Source organism: Ahaetulla prasina, chromosome 7, assembly GCF_028640845.1.
Source record: "Ahaetulla prasina isolate Xishuangbanna chromosome 7, ASM2864084v1, whole genome shotgun sequence".
NCBI classification, from domain to species: Eukaryota; Metazoa; Chordata; class Lepidosauria; order Squamata; family Colubridae; genus Ahaetulla; species Ahaetulla prasina.
The window spans coordinates 100805628-100818555 of NC_080545.1; the positions used below are offsets into that span (position 1 = coordinate 100805628).

The following is a 12928-nucleotide window of genomic DNA, read 5'->3' on the forward strand; positions in this document are numbered from 1 at the left end:
AATAACCTATTGCCTGACATAGTGTAAGCCGCCCTGAGTCTTTGGAGAAGGGCGGGATATAAATGCAAATAAAATAAATAAATAAAATAAACCAGTGGAACAGATTGCCACAAGAAGTTGTGGGTGTTCCATCACTGTTTCAAAGAAGAGACCTGGCAACCATTTGTCTGAAAAGGCATGAGGCTGTGATGGCAAACAGGTGGCACGCGTAGCCATATCGGTGTCGTGTCCCACTCCTCCGCTGACGGCCGGGTCAGGGAAATCCGAATCAGGCGTGCCTCTGCAGCTCTGCCAAAGTCCTAGCAAAGTCCTCAAGGCAGGCAGGAGACCAGAAAGTGACTTCAGCAAGATATGTTTAGACTTTGCCTGACTCAGAGACTGCCAGAAAGCAGATCCTTTATATAGGCCATGGGGTGTGGATCCATGACTCAGCACTTATCCAGGCCTGCCCCTCCCTTCCTTCTGATGCCGCCGCCTATCAAGTCTTCTGACGCGAGGATCACTCCAGTCGGCAGCTGTTGGCAATTGACCTCCCTCAGGCTCACATGCTGTGGAGGAGGGGGAGGGCTCTAGTTGCTCCGTTTGCCTGGGCATGGAGCCAGAGCTGGGGGCTGGAGATACTTCCTCCTCTTCAGCCTGTCTGGGCATGGAGCCAGGGCTGGGGGCTGGAGGTATTTCTTCCTCTTCAGCCTGTCTGGGCATGGAGCCAGGGCTGGGGCCGGGAGGCATACTAGGACATTCCTCCGTGTTCGGAAGCAGATAAGAAGGCCCCGGCTGTGGTGAGATCGGACGAGACACAACAATCGGTGGGCATGTGAGCTCAGCTCTGCCAGCTGATTTTCGGGCCTTCTGGGCCCACCAGAAGTAGGGAAACAGGCTGTTTCCTGCTTCCGGAGGGCCTCCGGGTGTTGGAGGGGAAGGCCAATTTTTCTCTCTCACCTGGCTCCAGAGCCTTTCTAGGAGCTTGGGGAGGGCAAAAACGGCCTCCCCTCCTCCCCAGAGGCTGGAAACGGCCTATTTGCCAGGAGCGCATGACGCCCCCCCCCTTCCTGTCATGTGATGGGTTGGTGGGACCGGAAGGCCCGTTTTTTTTGCTCTCCCCAGCCTCCAGAGCCTTTCTAGGAGACTGGGGAGGGCTAAACTGGGCGTTCCAGTCCCACCGTGCCATCACATGTAAGTGGCGGGGGTCATGCACACCTGCGCGGGGGTGGGGCACACAGAATTATGGCTGTGGGCATGCGTGCCCGTGACCCGCGCACCCCCCGCTCCTGGCATGCGATGGCAAAAAGGTTAGCCATGACTGGCATAGGGCCTCCTTCCTGAGCGGGGGGGATTGGACTAGAAGACCTCCAAAGAGTCTTCCGACTCTGTTCATTTTATCTCATGCCAGGTAACTTGAGTTACGCCACCCGTCCCTTTCCAAAGCGTGGGAATCAATATTTTCTTGGCCAGGTTCCCCCATAATTGTTGGAGCAAGTAGGAGTTGTTGGCAAGGGCCCTGCCCTAACGTCAGGACTCTGGCTTCCAATCATAAGGAAAATGAAACGCTCTTGGCCTGCCTAGCCAGTATCGGCTGTCGGGAATCTGTCTGCGCTCTTCCCGTGGTCAGCTAGGGTGAGTTTGGGAAGCCCCATGGCCTTCCGGCTGTTGCATCCCAGAAGCTGGCCCAAGGCGAGGGTTGCTGTGGCTTGAGCAACATCTGGAGGTCTAGTGGAGATAATAGTGGAAATAATAGAGATCATTTGGCGGCCGTCTCCAAGAGGGCCTTCCACCAAGTACGCTTGGTGCGCCAGTTGCGCCCCTTCCTTGACCGGGATGCCTTATGCACGGTCACTCATGCCCTTGTCATTTCCCGCTTGGACTACTGCAATGCTGTCTACATGGGGCTGCCCTTGAAGTGCACCCGGAGGCTGCAGCTAGTCCAGAATGCAGCTACGCGGGTAGTAACAGGAGCCACTCATTGCTCCCATGTAACACCAATCCTGCGCAGTTTGCACTGGCTTCCTGTGGTCTTTCGGGTGCGCTTCAAGATTCTGGTTACCACCTTTAAAGTGCTCCATGGCTTCAGACCCGGGTACTTACGGGACCGCCTGCTGTTACCCCATGCCTCCCACCGACCCGTACAGAGAGGGCCTTCTCAGGGTGCCGTCCGCCAAGCAATGTCGGTTGGCGGCCCCCAGGGGAAGGGCCTTCTCTGTTGGAGCTCCTACGCTTTGGAATGAACTTCCCCCTGGTTTACGTCAAGTGCCTGATCTTCGGACTTTTCGCCGTGAGCTGAAAACGCACCTATTTATTCAAGCGGGACTGGATTAAAATTTTATTGGGGTTATTTATATTTTAAGATTTTAAATTGTTTTAAATTTTCGGCCACATTATAATATGTTTTCTTTTAATTTCTTTTAATCTGTATATAGTGTATTTTTACTTGGCTGTACACCGCCCTGAGTCCTTCGGGAAAAGGGCGGTATAAAAATCGAAATAAATAAATAAATAGTGGTTCCCCATCCTTCACCTCCTACTTGGCATGATAATAATGGGGATGTTATGCATTCAGTCGCGTCCGATGGCAATTCTATGTAATTCTATATATTCTATATAAATACAGTCCTTGGTTGTATAAACGGAGGCCTAGGATCAAAATCACGTGAAGTATTAGTGCAGCTTTGTAATAAACACTTGGTAAGGCCACACCTAGAATGCTGCATCCAGTTTTAGTCACCACATTACAAACAAGATGTTGAGACTTTGGAAAAAGTGCAGAGAAGAGCAACTAAGATGATCAAAGGCCCAGAGGCTAAAACATATGAAGAACGGTTGCAGGAAATGGGTTTGGCCAGTTGAGAGAAGAGAAGGACTGGGGGGGGGGGACACACACATGATAGCAGTATTCTAGTATTTGAGGGGGTCAACTTATTTTCCAAAGCCCCTGAAGGCACTAGGACTTCTATAGGATTTGGGGGATTTGTCTACTGTTGACCTCACCCCATTCTAAGAGGTCTGTAAGGGGCCAAGTGTGAATTGGACACACAAGCAATTTGTCTTGGTGCATATGCTCTCAGTGAACATAAAAGAAAAGATACCTTCATCAAGGTACAACATTTACAACACAATTGATGATCAATATATCAATATAAATCATAAGGATTGCCAGCAACAAGTTATAGTCATACAGTCATAAGTGGAAAGAGATTGGTGATGGGAACTATGAGAAGATTAATAGTAGTGCAGATTCAGTAAATAGTTTGACAGTGTTGAGGGAATTATTTGTTTAGCAGAGTGATGGCCTTCGGGAAAAAACTGTTTTTGTGTCTAGTTGTTCTGGTGTGCAGTGCTCTATAGCGTCGTTTTGAGGGTAGGAGTTGAAACAGTTTATGTCCAGGATACGAGGGGTCAGTAAATATTTTCACGGCCCTCTTCTTGATTCGTGCAGTATACAGGTCTTCAATGGAAATCACGTTGATAGCCATTATTTTTTCTGCAATTCTAATTATCCTCTGAAGTCTGTGTTTTTCTGGTTGGGTGTTTGTTTTCTTATATTTGTTTGTTTTCTTATATGTGATTTCTTGTTTTCTTATATGTGATTTACAGAATTAAATAAAATAAATAGATAAATAAATAAATAAATAAATAAAGTTTATTTATTTATTTATTTTATTTGAATTTATATCCCACCCTTCTCCGAAGACTCAGGGCGGCTTACATTGTGTTAAGCAATAGTCTCATCCATTTGTATATTATATACAAAGTCAACTTTTATTGCCCCCAACAATCTGGGTCCTCATTTTACCTACCTTATAAAGGATGGAAGGCTGAGACAACCTTGGGCCTGGTGGGACTTGAACTTGCAGTAATTGCAAGCAGCTGCTGTTAATAACAGACTGCATTAGTCTGTTGAGCCACCAGAGGCCCTTGTTAGGTTTAGACTCATAGGGTTGGAAAGGACCTTAGAGGTCTTCTAGTCCAACCGCCTCAACTGTGGCTGAGCCCTTGTTGGGCGTCCTTCAAAAGAGCTTGAGAATGCGGACTGTGGTTTCTTGTCTTGGGTCCTGATGGCATTTCTCTCTCTCTCTCTCTCTCTCTCTCTCTCTCTCTCTCTCTCTCTCTCTCTCTCTCTCTCTCCCCATCCCAAAAGGTCCACGCCTGGGAGATCTCCGACCACTTGCTACAGATCCAGCAGGACGTGGAGTCCTGCTACTTCGCAGCACAAACCATGAAGATGAAAATCCAGACCTCATTCTATGAGCTCCCCACCGATTCCCACGTCTCCCTCCGCGACTCCCTGCTTTCCCACATCCAGAACTTAAAAGACATGTCCCCCGTCATTGTCACCCAGGTGAGCATCTGGTGGGCACGCTTAGCTCTGGCAGCAGCTTGGAGACCCACCCAAACCTCCTCCTGCCTCGCTTGGGGGGGCCTCCGTGGGTCACTCTGAAATCTGGGCAGGACAGGCTTTGATCTGGTCCAGCAAGAATAGACGTATACTATACCAGGGATCTCCAACCTTGGTCCCTTTAAGACTTGTGGACTTCAACTCCCAGAATCCCCCAGCCAGCTTCAATGAACGGCTAAGCTAGAATAGACCTTACGGCAGATTCTTTTTGTAACTAGCGACTGCAAGGAGATGATTATAGGTACAAAGATGGAAAGACTGCCAGATATCCACAATGGGGCAAAGCTGGCTGGGGAATTCTGGGAGTTGAAGTCCGCCAGGCTTAAAGTTTTAACATAACATAACATTTAACATAACATAACAACAGAGTTGGAAGGGACCTTGGAGGCCTTCTAGTCCAGCCCCCTGCCCAGGCAGGAAACCCTACACCATCTCAGACAAATGGTTATCCAACATTTTCTTAAAAATTTCCAGTGTTGGAGCATTCACAACTTCTGCAGGTAAGTCGTTCCACTTATTAATTGTTCTAACTGTCAGGAAATTTCTCCTTAGTTCTAAGTTGCTTCTTTCCTTGATTAGTTTCCACCCATTGCTTCTTGTTCTACCCTCAGGTGCTTTGGAGAATAGCCCGACTCCCTCTTCTTTGGGGCAACCCCTGAGATATTGGAACAGGGTTTGCCAAGGTTGGAGACCCCTGTACTATATAGTACAGCATTCCTCAACCTTTCCAGGTTGGTGGTGCAGAGCGGGTAGAGGAGGGACAGAGGGGATGACTTTGTGGGAGGGGCAGGCGCATATGTGCGCACACGAACGCTTGCAATGGCAACGACATACAAGAGGGGCCACAAATGCCCACAACGACGCTCGCGCAAGTGAGGCCATTGATGTTCGCAGAGGCATGTGTGTCAGCCAGCCATTCATGTGGCCTGGTGGCGATTAAGCCATGGCCCACAGATTGGGGAGCCCTGATGTAGCACAGGCATATTCCTTTGGGAAAAGTGTAGCAAAGAGCAACTAGGATGGTTAAAGGCCTGGAGATTAAAACATAGGAAGAACAGCTGCAGGATTTGGGTTTGGCCAGTCTAGATAAAAGAAGGACTGGGGGGGGGAACATGATAGCAGTGTTTCAATATTTGAGGGACTGCCACAAAGAGGAGGGGGGTCAACCTATTTTCCCAAGTACCAAAATGGCAGGACAAGAAGCAACGGTTGGAAACTAATCAAGGAGAGAAGCAAGCTAGAATTAAGGAGGAATTTCCTGACAGTGAGGACAATTAACCAGTGGAACAGCTTGCCACCAGAAACTTTGGGTCCAGTGTCTTTTAAGAAGAGACTGGGCAGCCTCCTGTCTGAAATGGTGTAGGGTCCCCTGCTTGAGCAGGTGGCTGGACTAGAAGACCTCCAAGGTCCCTTCCAGCTCTATTCTTTTTTAAATTTATTTTTAATTTATTTTTTATTTGAATTCATATCCCGCCCTTCTCCGAAGACTCAGGGCGGCTTACATTGTGTTAAGCAATAGTCTTCATCCTATTTGTATATTTATATACAAAGTCAATTTATTGCCCCCAACAATCTGGGTCCTCATTTTACCTACCTTATAAAGGATGGAAGGCTGAGTCAACCTTGGGCCTGGTGGGACTTGAACCTGCAGTAATTGCAAGCAGCTGCTGTTAATAACAGACTGCTTAGTCTGTTGAGCCACCAGATTGAAGAATCTCATTCTGGGGATCTGCTTTGCACGGGATCCTCTTATCTTATTAAGAGCCATGGTGGTGCAGTGTTTAGAATGCAGTAATGCAGACTAACTCACTGCCCACAGCCTGGAGTTCGATACTGACCGGCTCAAGGTTGACTCAGCCTTCCGTCCTTCCAAGATCGGTCAAACGAGGACCCAGATTGTTGGGAGCAAGAGGCTGGCCCTGTAAAAGTGGTATGTACCGTATTTTTTCGGACTATAAGTTGCACTTCCCCCCACCTCAAAAAGTGGATGGAAGTGTCAGTGCATCTTATACAGCGAAAATTGCGGTGGGGGTGGTAGGATTGTTGCCGCGCCGATCAGCTGTTCTAGGCAGCGGGTATTGCCGCTGCTGATCGCTGCCGCCCGTTTGCAGCGATTGGAGGCGAACGGGCTGCGGAGGCAGAGGCAAATTTTTTTTCTTGTTTTCCTCCTCTAAAGTCTCATAGTCCGAAAAACACGGTAAGTCTAAGTGCTGTTGCTATCTATGATCTACCTCTGACCTCCGGCCTTCCCTTTCTCTCCTGCTCTCCCTCCGCAGCTGGCGTTAGCCATAGCAGACCTGGCCTTGCAGATGGCCTCCTGGAAAGGCTGCGTACACACCTTGGTTGAAAAGTAAGTCTCCCCCTTTTTCAGATTGGGTCTGAAAGCAGCCAATCAAAACCCAGGTTGCGTCCGTGTCCCCGCAGCAATGCGCCGGGTACAAATCCAAGCGGGAGGACAGGTGGCTCCTGTAGGGATGGTTTCCAAGCACAAAACCTTCCCTCCAGACCAGATGTTGGAAGTTTAGAAGAATTGCAGCCTCCCTGCTCAGCTCCAATTTGACAGCGTTTGATTTATTTTCAACTGCACAGGTAGTCCCCAACATACGACTGTAGTGAAGCCTGCCCATTATGGTCGTTGGTTGCGAGGGTAACATAACATATAACATAATAACAGAGTTGGAAGGGACCTTGGAGGTCTTCTAGTCCAACCCCCTGCCCAGGCAGGAAACTACACATATATATAACATATAGATATAAATATAGATATAGATGTTTTCTGAGGTTTTCGCAGGTGTTTGTATGTAGGTCTTTGGTTATTCGGGTTTTCTCCCGCGTAAAATTGGAAGTGTCTTGGTGACGTTTCGACGAAGTCTCATTCGTCATCTTCAGGCTTCAGCTTCGTGCTTCCCACATTGCTCCCAGAAGCACGAAGCTGAAGCCTGAAGATGACGAATGAGACTTCGTCGAAACGTCGCCAAGACACTTCCAATTTTACGCGGGAGAAAACCCGAATAACCAAAGACCTACATAGATATAGATATAGATATATATACACACACACACACACCCCTATACAGATGGTTCTTGACTTACAACCATTTGTTTAATTTGTCATGCTTATGTAGTGTGTATTGGAGGTAGGTGACCCTTTGAGAGCTGCATGCAACGAAATTTCATTTTAAAAGAAAAAAAGTCGGAATACTACATAATATGGAACAAATTGTATAACTGTTTCTAGAGACTAGAAACACTGGATGATGAAAAAAGGTGAAAAGCTTATGTATACGTGTATATAACATGGCACTGTACGAAAGAAAACGAAGAGTTAGAAGGATAGATAGGATAGCAAAAAGAAATAAGAGAGAATGGGACAAGAAAGAAAAGTATACTTAAACGAGGGGGGTGGAATAAGGATGTAAATATGAGAAGAATAAGAATGAATGAATGAATGAATATTTTAATTTGTATACCGCCCTTCTCCCGAAGGACTCAGGGCGGTGAACAGGCAGATAAAATACAGATACACACAATAGTTAATAACATCCCTTAAAAAACTAATTTAAATTTGCCCAAATGTTAAAATAACATACTCCCCCATAAAATTACAAAACTTTAAAAACCCATCAAATTCAATTAAAATTTAAAGGTAAAAATCAAGCTAGTCCAGCCATACGAAATAAATAAGTTTTAAGTTCGCGGCGAAAGGAAACGAAGCTGATGTAAAGAAGGAATATATGCTTTATGTCAACCTATGTTACGTATTGTTCTTTTTTGTTAAAAAAATAAAAAAGTGGAAAAAAAAGAAATTTCATTTTAATGTATGCTGCTTAGTGTACGTTCAGAGTGACAATAAAGTTCTATTCCATTCCATTCCATTCCATTCTACATTTAATCCTAATCCTAAAATTCTATTTTTATTTATTTACTTATTTTATCATACTTATGTAGTGTATATTGGAGGCGGGTGACATTTTGAGCAGGGGGATGAAATCTACTTACCTTCCTTACCGGTTCGGAAGTGTGCACGCCACACACGCGCGTCACATGCGCGCACAGACCTGTGCATGTGCAAAACCTGCGCATGCACAGAAGGTAAAAAACACATTACTTCCTGGTTAAAAGCAGGAAGTAATGACACCTGGACGGGTGGCTGGAGCTTTGCTCCGCCATCGCTTCCGGATCACCGAACTCACCTCCGTGATCGCTACTGGATCCCGTGATCCGGTCCGATCCAGGAGCATATCACCCCTGCTTTTGAGAGCCGCATGCAACGAAATTTCATTTTAATGTATGTGTCAGGGTTCCAAGGAACACCCCCAACAAAATAAAGCTCTCAGGCTTGAGGTTCCTCAAAGTTCAAATTTATTAGAGATGTCATGTTGGCACAGCTGGGAAAACCCGAAACTGAAAGCTTCCGGGTTTTCCACACCAGCTGACAGTTCACAGCCCTGCCTCACACCCACAAGTTCATCACATTGTCCAATCAACTCTTCACACTCAATTGGATACAACCTTCGGGCAGTCTCTATCAGACGCAGGATGTCCTTGAATACGGAATGTTGTTATGACTAACTTTCTATCGCTCCAACAACAACCCTCTCCCAATTTTCCCAGCTAAAATATGTGGCAGTTAAGAAGCAAAAAGAAAATTGCCTTCCAAAACTGACAGTATGCCAATTAGCATGCCCTCAAAGCGACAATGAAGTTATTCTAACTCTAAATTCTAATTCCGTGTCTTCTCACCTTTCCGGGGGACCTCAGGTACAATAACGACGTGACGTCCCTTCCCTTCCTGCTGGAGATTCTGACGGTGCTCCCCGAAGAAGTTCACAGCCGGTCCTTGCGGATCGGGGCCAACCGACGCACTGAGATCATCGAAGATCTGGCCTTCTACTCCAGCACGGTGGTCTCCCTCCTGGTGAGTTTGGGTTCGAAACATTAGCAGTTCAATTCAGTTGTAGCTTCTTGTAGAGAGACCCATGGAGAAGCCTAGAACAGGGGTCTCCAATCTTGGCAACTTTAAGACTTGTGGACTTTAACTCCCGCAAAGCAAAGCTGGCTGAGGAATTCTGGGAGTTGAAGTCTACCAGTCTTAAAGTTGTCAAGGTTGGAGACCCCTGGCCTAGAAGTTGGGAAGATTTGAATCTGGGGTTCCTTGTCGGTCATAAAATCAAGAGGGTGGCTTGGTGCAACTGAACCCCACTGATCTGAGTATAAGATGGGATCAATAAAAGAGAATATTTATAGCTCGGAGTTGCAATGAGGGGCCCTTGGTGGTCTCTGAGCTTGGTGGTTTTTTTGCAGACATTTCATGACCCAACTAGGTAACATCATCAGTGCTGGGAGGAAGGGGCAGTTTGTGGAGAGGAGTTAGGAGTAGGGGAAGAGAAGGAGGAAGAGGAAGCTGTTGTGGCCTGCCAGTGGCCAGCGGAGCTGGTAGCAGAGTCGGACAGTGTGGAGGTTGGGGAGGAACATGGGCCAGTCCTGGCGGCTGGGAAATGCTCGGACCAAGGCTCTGCATCGGAGGCAGAGAGGGAGATAAACAGCAGCGAGGCAGAGGAACGGCTGGAGCCCGTTCCCAGTGTGTGCATGCGCAGAGCTGCCAGAAGACAGCTCAGAAAGCAGGGTCGACTTGGGAGTAAAGCCACAGCTTGGAGGTGATTGGCCCCTCCCATAGGAAATAAAAGAGGAGCGAACGGGGAATGGGCTTTTGCAGGAAACAATGCGTTCATTCCATGACTCTGAGAGACTCTGTGCCGGGTTTTGCCTTGCGCTGCGTTTGGAAACAAGTTACATGGCAGCTTGCCAAACGAGATAAAGGTGTGTTGAGAAATATTCCTTTGGAAAAACTGTTTGGACAAACTTCGCTGACTGTGAATGAACTTAATTCATAGTCGTGTCAGTTTTGGAAGGCAATTTTCTTTTTGCTTCTTAACTGCCACATATTTTAGCTGGGGAAGCTGGGAGGGGGTGGTTGTTGGAGCGGTAGAAAGTTAGTCATAACAACATCCCATATTCAAGGACATCCAGTGTCTGATGTAGACTGCCTGAAGATTGTATCCAGTTGAGTGTGAAGAGTTGATTGGACAATGTGATGAACTTGTGGGTGTGAGGCAGGGCTGTGAACTGTCAACTGGCTGTGGAAAACCTGGAAGCTTTCAGTTTCGGGTTTTCCCAGCTGTGCCAACATGACATCTCTAATGAATTGGAACTTTTCCAGGACTAATTCTTGCTTGTTAAGGGAGCCTAGGTCAGAAGCAAAAGAAGGAACGAAAGGGAAGAAGAGGAGGAGGACTGTGAGGCCCTGGGTGGTCTCTGAGTTTGGTGGTTTCTTTGCAGACGTTTCGTGGCCCAACTATGGAATATCATCAGTGCTAGAAGGGAGGAGCAGTTTGTGGAGAGGAGGAGGAAGAAGAAGGGGAGGGGAGGGGGAGTAAGAAGGAATGAAAGTGAGAAAGATGAAGGAAGAGGAGGACGGTGAGATCCTTGGTGCTCTCTGAGCTTGGTTGTTTTCTTGTGGACGTTTCACGACTCAACTAGGGAACATCATCAGTGCTAGAAGGGAGTAGGGTTTGTAGAGAGGAGGAGGAGGAGAAGTGGGAGAGGAGGAGGAGAACTGTAGGGTCCTTGGTGGTCTCTGAGCTTGGTGGTTTTCTTGCAGACCTTTCATGACCCAAGTAGGTAACATCATCAGTGCTAGAAGTGAGGGGGATTTGTGGAGTGGAAGAGAAGGAGAAGTGGGAGAGGAGGAGGAGGAGGAGGAGGAAGGAAGGAAGGGTCCTTGGTGCTCTCTGAGCTGGGTGTTTTTCTTGCCGACGTTTCATGACCCAACTAGGTAACATCATCAGTGCCTTCTCGCACAAGGCTTCACGCTTGAGAAACACCGCCATGGTGGGTGGGCCGGCCCCTGTGCCCTCTTGCGGCCGTTCCTTGAGGGAAGCTGAACCGGGGTCTCTTCTTCCTCTCCCGCAGATGACCTGTGTGGAGAAAGCCGGGAGCGACGAGAAGATGCTCATCAAGATCTTCCGGTGCCTGGGAAGCTGGTTCAACCTGGGCGTTCTGGACAGCACCTTCATGGCGAACAGCAAGTTGCTCTCCCTGCTTTTTGAGGTTCTGGTGCGTGTCCCGGGGGTCCCCCCTTCACAAGCCTTGGAGGGGCAGCTGGGCACTCAAGTGCCGAGGAGGAAGACGCCATGCAGGTGTCGGAACTTTGGGGGTGGGAGCAAAACCCTGGTAGGACCCCGAACAGGTGGACCAGCACATCTCCCCCTTTATGTCAGCATACGGTTAGGAAGAAGATCAAGACGCCATATTAAACACAACCCTGGTAAACGGGGCCTTAAAGACAGGTAATCCTCCACTTAACGACTGCTCCGAATTACGACAGAGCTACCTTGGGGGCTAGTCAAAACCTGCATTCAAAGTATTGATGGTGTTGTGTCTGCGCCCCCTGAGCCGGGTCCCCTGCCAGAAAGTGACTCGGAAAGTGAGGGGGAAGGACCATCAGGACTTACCTCTGGACCACCGGCTTCCCTGGCTCAGCTCCAGGATCCAGAGGCAGGCCAGGTGGAGGAGATAACGAGGCCTCCGTCCCCTGACTCTTCCCCCCCCAGGCCATGCCTCCAGACCCAGCTGATGGCAATCAGGCCTGGCTGGACCCTAGGTTTCGTAGGCAGGAGAGGCGGGAACAACAGAAGCAAGGGTGGGGCAGGCCTAGGAAGTGCTGAGCCACGGAGCCACACCCCACAGGATATAAAAGCAGCAAGGGCTGCTATACTACTTCGTGTCGAGCAAATCAGCTGCTTAGAGGGAGAATTAGAGCTGAAGTCTTGTTTGTTCCTGGTTTCCTGGCTGACTCATCGGCATCAAGAGATATAACAAAGACACTTGGCAGACGCTCGCTAGTTTGCTGCCAGAGCTGATAGTTGCTGGCTAATTAAGTCATCGCTCGTGTCTCCCGGACTTCCTCTTGATCATGTGACTGAACTTCGGACCTCCCGTCCCACATTTACGGGCCATTTGCAGTGTCCTGTGTGTGTGTGTGTGTGTGTGTGTGTGTGTGTGTGTGTGTGTGTGTGTGTGTGTATGAGTCACACAATCCCCCTTTCACGAGACAGACTTTCCGGCAAAACCTCCCCTGGTTGCTTAACCGCTGTCATTAAATTTGTCACAAAGCCAGGTCAAATTACAAGGCTCTTTTTTACAACCGTCACAACTTAAGGACAGTGATTGGGGCAGGCTCCATTATGGTCGTAAACCGAGGACGGCTTACAAGCACATTCGTTTTTCAAAATTTGTGTGATCTGATTCTCCCTCCCTCCCCCACCTTTTTTTTCTTTCTTTTCTTGAAACGGCAGGTCGTCCTCCACTTACGACCACAAATTGAGCCAACAAATTTTTTTGTTGTCGTCCTTGAGCGATGAATGCATTCAGTGAGTTTTGCCCCGTTTCACGACTTTCCTCGCCGCATTTGTTAAGTGAATTGCTACGGTTGTTAAATGAGCCACGTTGGTTGTGAAGTGGATCTGGTTTGCTCGT

The 12928-nt window shown here is 48.1% G+C and overlaps 1 protein-coding gene across 2 annotated transcripts in view; it reads left to right on the plus strand.

The window, feature by feature from the left end:
• TNPO3 (transportin 3) overlaps nt 1-12928 on the plus strand; it is a 53158-nt gene that overhangs the window by 10042 nt on the left and 30188 nt on the right. For both annotated transcript variants that reach the window (XM_058190150.1, XM_058190151.1), the window contains exons 2-5: nt 4133-4333; nt 6667-6740; nt 9152-9308; nt 11363-11506. In XM_058190150.1, the coding sequence (XP_058046133.1) occupies nt 4133-4333; nt 6667-6740; nt 9152-9308; nt 11363-11506 (576 nt within the window). The remainder of the gene's footprint in view (nt 1-4132; nt 4334-6666; nt 6741-9151; nt 9309-11362; nt 11507-12928) is intronic.